The following is a 12,296-nucleotide window of genomic DNA, read 5'->3' on the forward strand; positions in this document are numbered from 1 at the left end:
GCAGATTGGTAGATTTTTTTTTTTACTATCAACCAATTTGGATCATTGGATCCAAATTGATCATTGGATCACCAGTGAAGTGGCCTGAAAGAGTGAAATGAGAATTTACAGAATTTACAGAGTACATTTTGCCCTTAGTTATTTTAAGATTGATGGTTAATTGAAGATCTAAAATCATATTTATAAAAATCAGGGTACCAAACAAATAAAACAAGATATGTGGTTAGATTTTGGTTCATTGATTGCCATGCATAGTTATACCCATGCCATACAAGGAATAGGCAAAAATGTAATTTACATGAATGACTAAAATTACATTTAAAATAAAATCTCTTCTTCATCCATACCTGAAACTTATTTACCATATTAGTTTATAAACTTCAAGTAATTCACTTTACTATTTAACAGCCACTTGCCTCTAAGATGTGTTCATGTTCACTATGTTCCAAAACAAGAAATCTGATCTTAAATCCCTGTGTCCTAAGAATCTGAAATGACTTTCTCACTATATTTTGTAAACATTTGTTTATCTTTAAATTACTAGTTTACAACTACTAGTACTTAGCATTTTCCTCTTTATCCTCCAAATAGGCAAGAAGAGAAAAAGAGACAGAAAGGAAGACAGAAGAGAGGCAGAGAGAATGGAAGAAGTAAAGAAGGAAGGAGAGGAGAAGAGAAGGGGAAAAGAAAATAATGAGAGAGAGAGGAAGGGATGAGAACCTAGACAAACAAAAGAAGAAGGGAAGGGAGGGGAAGGGATAGGAAGAAAGGCAATGGGAAGGGACAGAAGGGAAAGAGAAGGGAGGAAAACAAAAACTGGATACCTGAATTGAGAGATTATAGAGATTAGCAGGGAAGGATGAATGATGTAATAAGAGAGGGAAGATACACAGTCAAGTGAAACTCAACCTGACACTCAGCTCTTGAGAGGAACAAAGCAATTACAACAGGAAAATGAACTCTTTCTCTACCTTTTCCCATCTTAAGGTCCATAATACACTATATTCTAAGTAAATTAGTCAGCCCTATTGACCTGCTTGTTTCCCAAAGTTCTTCAGGAATACTCTTTTTCAAAAACATACATAAGTTTTATGTTGAGTTTAAAGCCAACATGATAGATGATATTTTGGGCTAAAATTAAACCAGTTTAAAAATCTCAAGAAGATATCAAATGGCAAAATTTAAATTACACTTTCATTCAATTATGATTTTCCTTATACCATACTTCTTTCATCTCAGTCAAAATTCAGAGGAGAGGCAAGCTCTTTGACCAAAATGGACGTTGCACAAGTGGCACACCAGGAATGCCCTGAGAGCTCTGTGAGTCACTCTTCTTTATAATCCTAATCAGCATCTCTACAAATGAATCTCAGCAAAACTCAGTGGCATGGCCTTCTCCCTATGTAGGATAAGAAATAATGACTTGAAACTAATACCTCATTGGGCTCAGCACCAAGGCTAAGTAGAAATACCCAAGTCCCTAAATGTTCTAGCTGAGATCTTTAAGCACTGCTAAGGAACCTTATTTTGCCCATGTGCTTAGAAAATATATTCCTCCCAGTGCCTTCTCCTCAATGAAAGTCACAAGTAACATCTATCTATCTATCTATCTATCTATCTATCTATCTATCTATCTATCTATCTATCTACTTATCTATATATCATTTATCTAGCTATCTACCTATCTAAATTAAGGAAGATTAAAATTAAATCATATGCTCTAATACCAGAATTCACTGATTTAATGCCATCCTAACATGTCCTTGGGCATACTTGGATATGGATATGGGCATACTTGTATTCTGTAGCAGCATCTTTCTAGAGATCACATGAAAAGGAACCAACATATTTTATGTTTCAATGTGTTCTCCTTAGCATATCTCAGCAGTCAGGAGCCTTAAATAAGATAGGTAAGAATATGTATAACCAAGTAAAACCAAATATGACTGAAACCCTTATGTAACTAAAGACTTGGCTGAAAAACATAAATCAATTAAAATAACTTGAGTGGAAGAACTGTTCAAAGATATAAATATTCAAAGAATTTCACCAAAGGTGTTTTCCTTATGAAGATCTTAGTATTGTCAATGTAAGTGAAATTCAATTATTTTTCTAAGTTTAAATATATGCATATGTTCATATTTTCAAGGAAAAATATGATTACTTCATAGAAAATTGAGTCACAGTGATAAATATCTTTCCCTATTTAAAGAACATAAGGATAAATCAAAATAATAAATTTATATTTAAAAAAATAAATCCTTAAGCAAGCCTGTCTTTCAGTGGTGTGTCTAAACATATACAATGGTTGCATCACCTAACTGCTAGGGAACAAATCTCTTTTGATTTGGACTTTCCAACAATGCCAAGTCCCCACTGAAAGAATTGAAATAATAAAGGCTTTCAAGTGATATTCAAAAGGGTTAGTCAGTGCCAGAAGCATAAGGGAGAGAAACAGTAGAGTAAAATCAGGATGACTGCATTCTATTGAGTGTATAAGGGGTCTGATTTTAACTCATTTTCTCCTAGGAAAGTTATGTGATTTTAGGTACCCTCCTTGCATCTTGGTAAACCTATTTTGTTTCAGTTTATGAGTGAATAAATAAGAACTGAAATGAAAATTAAAGTGATTTACATATATTATATGTATGAATTAAAGTTACTTGTCATTTTGAGTGTGCTAAATAGGCACAATTCTATATAGTAGTAATAAATTGATGAGAAAAAACACTAATATTTCTATTCTGTAGCACATCTCTTACCTTTATAATTGAAAATTTATTTAAGCAAGATTTGATAGATAGGTACAAGATAGACAGTTGGGGAGGTAGATGACTATATAAGGGACAGAGGAAAATGATTGTCATGTCTGGAGCCTGGAGATGCTGATGATCCCAGTAGGGGATAATGCTTTGAAGTAAGTGAGACTACATTGGAGTGGACGGCAGAAAGCAGTCGACCTTTGTACTTATGACACAGAAAGCCTTTGGGTACAGAAGCAACATTATGCTACTTGAACCTCCAGAAAATAACTGATGCTCTGTGAATAGTGGAGTGTCAGAGTGACTATAATAAAAAGAATGGGGAGATGGGAGAGTTGTGGGCAACGTGTTAGCAATACCCATCACAACAGCTTGTTTAATGGGGCATTAGCCACATGTTCGATGAAATGCTGTCAACTGAGCAATTCAGAAATATTCATTGGGAAAGTTTTTATGCACTCTTATTTTATGAAATCCGATATCAAGACCAAATGAATAACATTACTCAGCATCATAAAAGTAGTGCAAAAATCTTAGTGTAAAATGGCCCTGTTGAAAAGCTGACAATATTCTGGGTTCCCACACAAATGCCAATGCATTGCACCGGACAACGTTTATCTCCCAGTCTTACTATCCTCCCAGTGCCATAGAGAAAAAAAAGAGGAAACTCTTCCCTGGTTGATTTGTAAGTCAACCTAATTTGTTTGTGTTTACCAACTAAAACTGGATATAAGGTAAAGAGTTATGTGCTAAGACATCTAACAAGTTCCTTACCATTTAGTGGTTTGGGGTTTAGGGACCTCAAATGATATAAGCATATATGTGGAAGAAAGATTAATTTTACTATCAGGCATGATTTATACCTCATTTCCACTGAAAAAAATTTTCTTTCTATGGTCTTAGAAGTGGTATCTCTGGGAGAGTGCTCACTTGAAAGAAAGGGTTTGCGTAGTAATCTTGGAGAGATAAGTTATTTGTATATGTATATGTCTATAAAAAGATTTGAAGCTGGGTATCTCATGTAATATTTGAGTTCTACGATAACAACCTAACAATATTTAATGATATTCCACTACATAGAAACTAACTCTCTGTTAAATTCAAAGTGGTTCTCTGTGATTCTTAACTCTCAGACTCTTCTCTTAGGAAAATTGTATGCATTTTGATCAGTAGAGTTCCCATTCTACCATAAAGTGAAGTAATCCACAGAAAATATTTTTAGAGACTCCACCATGGGACTGGAATAAAATGGGAAATGCAAAGGATAGGAAAAGGTTAAATATAAGGGCAGAAGAAATTACCCATCCCCTTTTTCTAGGACTGGCCTTGGTGACCTGAGTATAATCTCAGTAGTTTCTTTTTATCTCAGAGGAAACTCTTGGGCATTAGATATGTAGATGATTGACATACAAGAGGAAAGACTAGAATAGAATGTTTATAAATATGCTATAACATTCCTTAGCTAGCTTAGAGATCCATTATGTAAGTTGGATTGTTGAGCCAACTGGAGATCTCAGCTAGTAAAGATTCAGAGAGATTCTCCGTTCATTGACCCGTGTCTCTTGGGGTTTTGGTAGCTGTCTTTCTCTTGAGATACAACTATGTCACAGACTGTCTAGATCTACTATTCCTGGGGAAGGGTGTTGCATTTGCAAATATCTGAACATCTGTTCCACGGCTTGCATTCAAGTTCCAAAAAAACTACAATAAATTTAAAGTGAAGGATTCAAAGTATAGAAATGTTAAATCTTCTATTCAAGATCATTTTCTTATAAAGTAAATATAACACCAATGAGAAGATATTAAATAAGCAGAACCCTTTAACTTGCTTTCTTGATATTTTTAGTTTATATAACCTTTTTAATTTTATCTAACACTATTACATTGTGAAAGATATATAATTTATTTGAAATTTTTCCAAACACAAATACAAAATCAGTGCTTTAATGTTAGTTAAACACAAATATAATTTTTCTCTCTGATCTCAGTACTACTCAGGAAGCCAAATAATCATGAAAGATTTTTTTTAACACCAGCTATCTTATAATTTAGTCAATTAAATTAGATTTTTAAAAATAATTAAAATAGCCATTCTGAGGCTGTGACATTTCACATTGGATTCTACTTCTTCACTATCAAATCTATTTTTATGCATTATCCACCATCAGAAATGAAAAATCTCTGATAGTATTTGAATTTGCAAAAGAATCTCCTTTAGGAACTTCTGCACAACTCAGACCCAGCACCTAACTGCACAGTTCATTGACGTGTATAGTCATTGGGCCTGGTTAATTTGGGGTGTTGGTACTTATTTTTTTTGCAAGTCTTCTTTGAAGTAATGAAGTTTATAAATTAAATTTTCAATTTAATATAAAAGTAAATTTTAAAGAGAGTAATTTTTAAAATTTCCCTCATTTCTAGTGACTTAAACTTTTAACAATTGAACAAAATATACAACAATCTATTCACTTTCTTTTAGTTTTCCACTTTTCTAACATTTGAAAAAAATAACAAAATGCAAGTACAGAAACAAATACAATTTTTTTCAGTGACAAAGAAACTCAGCCCAGTTTGCTCTTTCAAACTGAGTTTTCTTGTAATCATTGTGTTAACAATTAGTCTAAAAGATTTCATACACATTTGACTAACTCACAACTGGGAAATTATTTTGTTTTAGCTTTTTGGTTATTTTGAAATGGGGTGTCTTGTGGCAGAGCTTGCCTGAATTTATTTTGACACACATGATGACTTTGAACTTCTGATTCTCCTTCCTCCATGACAAAGATAAATTGTACTGTTTTAGTTAGATTCTCTACTACTGTGATAACTACCATGACCAAACAAAACTTGGCAAAGAAACGGTTTACTTCGGCATACATTTCCACATCACACTTTCTCACCAAGAGAAATCAAAGCCAGAACTAAGTTCAGGCCAACCTGGAAGAAATAGCTGATTCACAAATCATGGAGCAATGCTTTTTAAGGTCATGCTTCCTTATGTATTGCTCTGAATATTTTCTTACAACATGCAAGATCACCTGCTTAGGATGGAAGCACCTGGAAGCTTCCACCTGGATCATCAATTAAGAAAAGGCACTACATGTAGGGTACATGCCAATCTAATGGGCATTTTTTGTCAGTTGAGTTTCCTGTTTCCAAATGACTTTGTATTGTATCAAGTTGACATAAAAGTAGCCAGTGCATGTACCTAGAAACATAGATTAATTCTTCAACATGAGACCTCTAAAATACTTTGAGTATCTAGAATTGCCAATGGCTCAATGAGTTGCTTAGATCCTTATTAACCATTTTTTTCTTCAAGCAATAAAATAAAATAAAACAAGATCAAAATCAAAGAACTTAAATAAGTTAATACTGAAAACACAAAGAAAAATATTTAATTAAATGATGTTAATATGTAGCAGGGATACAATCACTGTCTGTCTAAAAACCTATAATCTACTTTTCTCTCAACCACCTATGCTTGTAACATTCGAAATATTCACTTATATCTCTTTCATTAGCTTTCCTTATCTGTATGGTTTGGTAAGGAAATCGTGGAGAGCTATCTGTCTTTCCATGCATTCTATGTTGCAATTAAATTTAAAAATAAGTTTAGAAATTGTTAACAGCATTTGCAAGAAACACCAGAAAGAGAAAGAGAAGAGTGGGAACAGTTTTTGTATGCTGCTTAGTCGTGACTTCTCCAAGGTTTTATTTCTTGTTCTCTATCTCATTCATATTCTACTTAAACATGGATTTAGTGGAATTTGTTTTTGAAGGAGTGAAATGAATTTGTTTTTAGATGGAAGCATATTTTAAAAGGCAGCTGCCTGAAACATGAGGAAATGACAACTTTAGGCTAGTGAGGAGACCTGTGCAGTACAGTACATCTGCTGTATGCCCGCCTGATTTACAGTGAGACTGGAGCATATCATAAAATGGAAGTGGTCTCCTCCATTTTTATGAAAGGATAAAAAGGAAAAGATATACATAGAAGGGTATTGCTTGTATTGTTTGTTCTTAGAGCCCCTGAAGAGTCTCTTCAGCAGTAAGAATTAGGTCTCTGTCAGTGTCTTACTGTTTTACAATTCCAGACATTGGAATGGAGCCTATATAAAGGCAAATCAAATTTCACCCAAGTCGACTCAGTTGTTAAGTTCAGGAAAAGCTGAGAACATCCAGCCATCCATAGTTCATTTTAGTACATGGAAAAAAATTAGAAAATGGATTTATTGAGAACTTTCCTGTTGTTCCTGTTTACAGACAAACATAAGAAGCTCCGTGTCTCTACCTCTGTCCAGGCCTGCCTCAGCTGCTTCAGAATTTTCTCTAGTCCTGTCCATCATACTGATGCTTCTGAGATCCTTTTGTTCCCACTCTCCATCTCCTAGCCTCTGTTTGCTTTCTACTTGAAGTTCTCTTTTCTTATCTTCCGATTCTTTCTGATCTTCAATCTTTATTTCTCTGTCAAATTTTAGACTTGAATTTGGTTTATTCAAACACTCTTTGAAAAACCTGGTAGAAAAAGAAGATTCTCCTGTTTTCTTGCCATGAAAGCAAGAGATTATAAATGAGAAAGAATCTAGTAATTATTGACAATGCTATAAATGTTCTAGCTACTTATAATTTGAATTCTAATATTCTCATCAAATACGACTTTGTATTTGATTATGCATTTCAGTGGCTCCTTAATTTCTTTTTGTTTTCTGTACATTAAAGACTTCATATTGTACTAGTTCTAATCTATTTAAGTTCACCTATATGCAACCATAAACACCACAATTCCTGTCAGAATATTTCTATTCATGTTATAGTTCTATTTCGTTTTCCTCTGGTTGATTCTTGGTCCTAGCCTTTTAAAATAGTGCTATAATATCCTCAAGTTAATTTTCAATACCTGGATCTATGAAGTAATGAATCTCATTCCTAATTCCATCCTGCTATACACTCTCAAATAATAAAACTGAATAAGACATGGAGGATCTGAATATGGAGGAATTGTTTACATAATGTTAAGTTTCATTATCATTCTGTGAGGATATTCAGGACAAAACTCCCTGTCTTTTTCAGTTTTACCATAATGAAGAAGATGGCAGGACCCTTTGCTAGAATGTCATCTCAGATAGAACCATGCACAAACTACGGGAAACTTCTGCTGCATCTTCACATAAGATAAAGATTCTGCTTGAGACTTCATGTGCCAGTGGGAGGCGAGGGAAGGAGGACACTCAGTGGATGCCTCCACCCTCTCAGAGGAGAAAAGGAGGGGGAGTGGAGGGAGGACTGTTTGAGGGGGGACCAAAAGGAGGTGGGGGGCAGCAGTCAGGATATAAAGTGAATAAATAAATAAATAAACAAGCAAACAAATGAAAGGAAAAAAGAAAGATTCTGCTCTTCTTTTCCATAGTCTTTTCTTCTGAAAATAAATGAGTTACGTCAAAAAAAAAAAATGGTCATAACGATAATATAGACAGGGAGCCCATTTTGTTACAAGAATTTACTATTAACCATATCATGCTTGAATTATCTGAAATTTATAGCAAACATAAAATTAAATACTTGATACCTAAATAAAATAAAAGCATTTTGATTTAACCAGTCAGTACTAAAGTTATCCATTTTCTGTAAATTCATAGCTGGCTATGTTACAAAATCAATGTCTTGGAAGTATATTTCATATCCTAACTGCAATTAGCATTAAAATGTACATAAACTGTTTTAACCCTAAAAGAATCATATATTTGTATCTTAAAATTAAGAATGTGGTCAAAATGTATAAAATAAGGTAATTTCACTATATTGCAGGCCAACATTTAAAGTAGAAACAGAAGATTTCACCTATGATTTCCTTTGTTTTTGTAACCTTCACCTACTTTAATTAAGTATTTTCAAGAATGAAAATCACTTCTAGAAAAATCACTTCTAGAGATTAAAAGACTTGATTTTATAAATGTAGTTTTCTAGATTCTGAATTTCTGTTATCTTGCAAAATTATGCTTAGTCTTTCTGGAATGAACAATTATTTCTGTTCACAGAAATAAACCACAAGTCTGTTTTACTATTTTCAGAGATTAAGTGATTATATAAATTTAAAAAGTATTATTCTAATAAACTAATGTCATTTGTTTAAGAAAATCACAGTGGGAGAGAATGAGCTTATGCCTGTGGAAGCTTGACACCCTAGAGAAGAGGGGCAGTGGTGGTGGTGAGATGGTGGTGGGTGAGCAGATGGGGGTGCGACTTCTTAGAGGCAGCAGGTGTGTGTGTGTGTGTGTGTGTGTGTGTGTGTGTGTGTGTGTGTGTGAAGAACTTGAGGAAAGGGGACCTGGAATGGGAGAGCAACTTTTGGAATGGAAATGAATAAAATAAATTAATTAAAAAAGAACTCCTATACCCTAGTTCTCAAATTTTCACATTAAATATATACTTTAGACTGTTTCTTCATTTGTGATGTATATGGTTCTCTGTAGTTTAAGTGTATGTATTATATTTATTGAATAGTAAGTATATATGATTAATAATAATATATATGAAAATAAGCAGTGATGCCTTGTTATTTAGACTGCAATAAGAGTACAATCACAACTGATCTTTAAAGCAAGTGTGTGAGTGTGTGTGTGTATGTGCATGTGTGTGTGTGTGTGTATGTGTGTGTGTGTTTATATAAAATCTTCAAACTGAAAGCCACATGCACACCTTTCAGAGGATATTTATACCCACAAAATAAAGTATAAAATATGATTTCATAAACTAGAGGGAATGGAGGTTTGGCAATATGAGGTTTCTTCTACTGCTATTGTAAGGATCAACCTGGGACAGGAAGGACATTCCGTAAAGGAAATATAGATAATTTGTCAGCATTTCAGAAGCCTTCACCGTTTTAATCTGTATCAACAACCCAGTGAGTGCTTGCTCCCTTAGTCTTAGTCTTTGTAATTTATTTAAACTGTATGCAATGAGAACAATATTTTAGCATCCATTCAGATACTTAGACATACAATGGGCATTCTATCACTGCATTGTGAACAGAGCCGTGCTATCCATTTTCTCATTACTCAGTCTCAAATGCAAGGTTTTATTCTTATTGGCAATGAGCCTTCTTATGCTCTCAAGTGGTTTTTGAAACACTAGACTCAATGTGTCTACCCTTGTTCCTTGTATTTCTTAGTATCTGAGTTTATATATAATATATGACATTATACTCATCAACTTTAGAATAATATTTTCTCCCCAAGAAGTTAAAAGAGCACAAGTTTGAGGCCAAACTAAAGAAATATCATGTGCAAAAATTAATGTTTGAACTTGATAAGTACACTTGGTATACATATTTGTTTTGCAAATATATGTATAAAATATTTTTATGTATAAAATATATATATATATTTTTGCAAAATCTGAAACTCTGACAATGATGAGCCATTTTTCTCTTAGATGCTAATGATATAATGATATCTGGGAACTTCAATATAGACCAACAATTCCCTGACATGTGATCATAATATGCAAGCTATGTAATCTAGATGGGGGTCTGGGAATGTAACTCAGGAGTGAGATATGTCTAGCATGTGCCAAATCCTTCATTCCAGTGCCATTTCTGAACAAGGAATGAATGAATGAATGAATGAATGATTCTAAATCCATGATACCATTTTGCTTGAAAAGCAGTGTTTAAGTTCTTAAGGTTAGCTTTCTTTATGTGTTCTAACTAGGTTAAAAGGAGGTTTTTTCATACTGCTAATTAAATATCACTATTGGCTTTTGCTGCTTTGAAAAAGGTGACAAATCAGCTGTCACTTAGAGTCATATAGTGGTAAGTTGGTTTCCTGTGAGACTTGGAATTTCAGTTTCTTTCCTTGCTTTACTTGTTTTATTTTAAGATGCATATTTTGATCTTGCTTCAATCATCTTTACTCAAAAACATGAGGTTGTGTGTTATTATTTTCAAGGATTATTGTGTGTGTATACATACATACATGTATATCTATTATGTACATATATACATATATATATAAAATATCAAATATTATCCACAAACAAATTCATTAGTCAATTAACCAATTATTTATTTTTAAAGAAGCATTAAAGTTTACTAAAGAGAACTAGAGAATTACATTTAAATACATGGCTTAAAAATGAAATATTAACATCTATTTTATTCACTTTTGAATATAGATATGGGTAATATAACACAAAGATATGAATGACTACAAAATAAGTATTTCTAGCAAAGAATTATAGATACCCTTTTGAATTCAGTACAAATGTAACAGGTGAAGCTAATAAATCTTATACTGAAAGAGATACAATATATTATATTATTGTATTATACAATCAATTTATTAGACAGAAAAAAATATGTGCTTGCAAAAATATCTCTTTTGTATCATTGTGAGAATGTTGTGCTTGTCCATCACTATATACAACTATGTGCACAAAAACAATCTTAGTAAATTGAATTAGCACTGAGTGGACTATTGAATATGATTAATTATCAATCAATATGCTAACATTTTATTTACTGCTTGAAGTGAAATTAGAAATAAATAGGTAAATATTTAATAATACTAAACTTTCTCAAAGACAAATGTGAGAGTGTAACTCACCTCCCAAGCCTGGTCTCAGACGATTGTCATAACCGTCCAGCAGTCGGTCCAAAATCCTTGTGAAGACAGTGGTGTTGTCTTTAAGTTCATCTTGGGAAGGCTGCCCATAGCTGAGTGAAGAATATAGAAGACAATAGCATTAGATTTCCACTGAACCCTCTTAGGATTCCATACCTTCCTCAGAGTTTCTTACTTTCCTCGCAGTTGGGAGTTTGACCGGCATTATGACTCTGGTCCTTGTGTCCTGTGTGGCCTCATCTGTGGCAGGCTTTTAATTTTAATATGGAAAATGAGTTCTAACTCTATGTTTCCAGTTCTCAGCACAGTAAGCTCTAGAAGAGACATATTTTCTCTGAGCAAACAATACTGTTAACTCATACTACAAGTACTGGAGGCCTTGATTTTAAATTATTTATTCTTATCTACATATGTACATCTATATGTGAACTACACAACTAATTCAAAGTTTCTTTTTTATTTAATATGCAAATTTTTATGTATCAAAACTTCTTACATTTCCTTCCCATACATTTGTGGTTTTGATTGTTCAGATGTTCTTTTAAGATAATTAGGAAAGGAAGATATATAAATCATTCATTATGTTATTTATATTTTTATGGGTGTATTGATTCACCTTAAGATGGGTGAAAAAATGAAAATTCATTCAAACCTTTATTTTCTTTAATTTCTGTCATTTCTGGGTTTCGACATAGTAGAACTGTTGGGAAAAGTAACACTCTAGACATAAGGTGGCATCGTGTTTAAGCCACAACTACATAAGGGCAAAGCAGAGCCCAGAAATGAGGTTTTTTCACTTTCTGGAATAAGACTTTATTTCCAACCTTCTGTAGAGCAATGACCATTCCTGTTCTTTCTGTTTGGGAATACAGTCAGTACTATTATTCTAGCTTTCAACCATATAGCACTG

The 12,296-nt window shown here is 33.2% G+C and overlaps 1 protein-coding gene across 1 annotated transcript in view; it reads right to left on the reverse strand.

The window, feature by feature from the left end:
- Positions 1 to 12,296, reverse strand: part of Gabra1 (gamma-aminobutyric acid type A receptor alpha1 subunit) — a 52,550-nt gene that overhangs the window by 34,183 nt on the left and 6,071 nt on the right. The window contains exon 3 of the mRNA XM_031352909.1: positions 11,369 to 11,478. Coding sequence (XP_031208769.1) covers positions 11,369 to 11,478 — 110 coding nt within the window. The remainder of the gene's footprint in view (positions 1 to 11,368; positions 11,479 to 12,296) is intronic.

Source organism: Mastomys coucha, unplaced genomic scaffold, assembly GCF_008632895.1.
Source record: "Mastomys coucha isolate ucsf_1 unplaced genomic scaffold, UCSF_Mcou_1 pScaffold5, whole genome shotgun sequence".
NCBI lineage: Eukaryota > Metazoa > Chordata > Mammalia > Rodentia > Muridae > Mastomys > Mastomys coucha.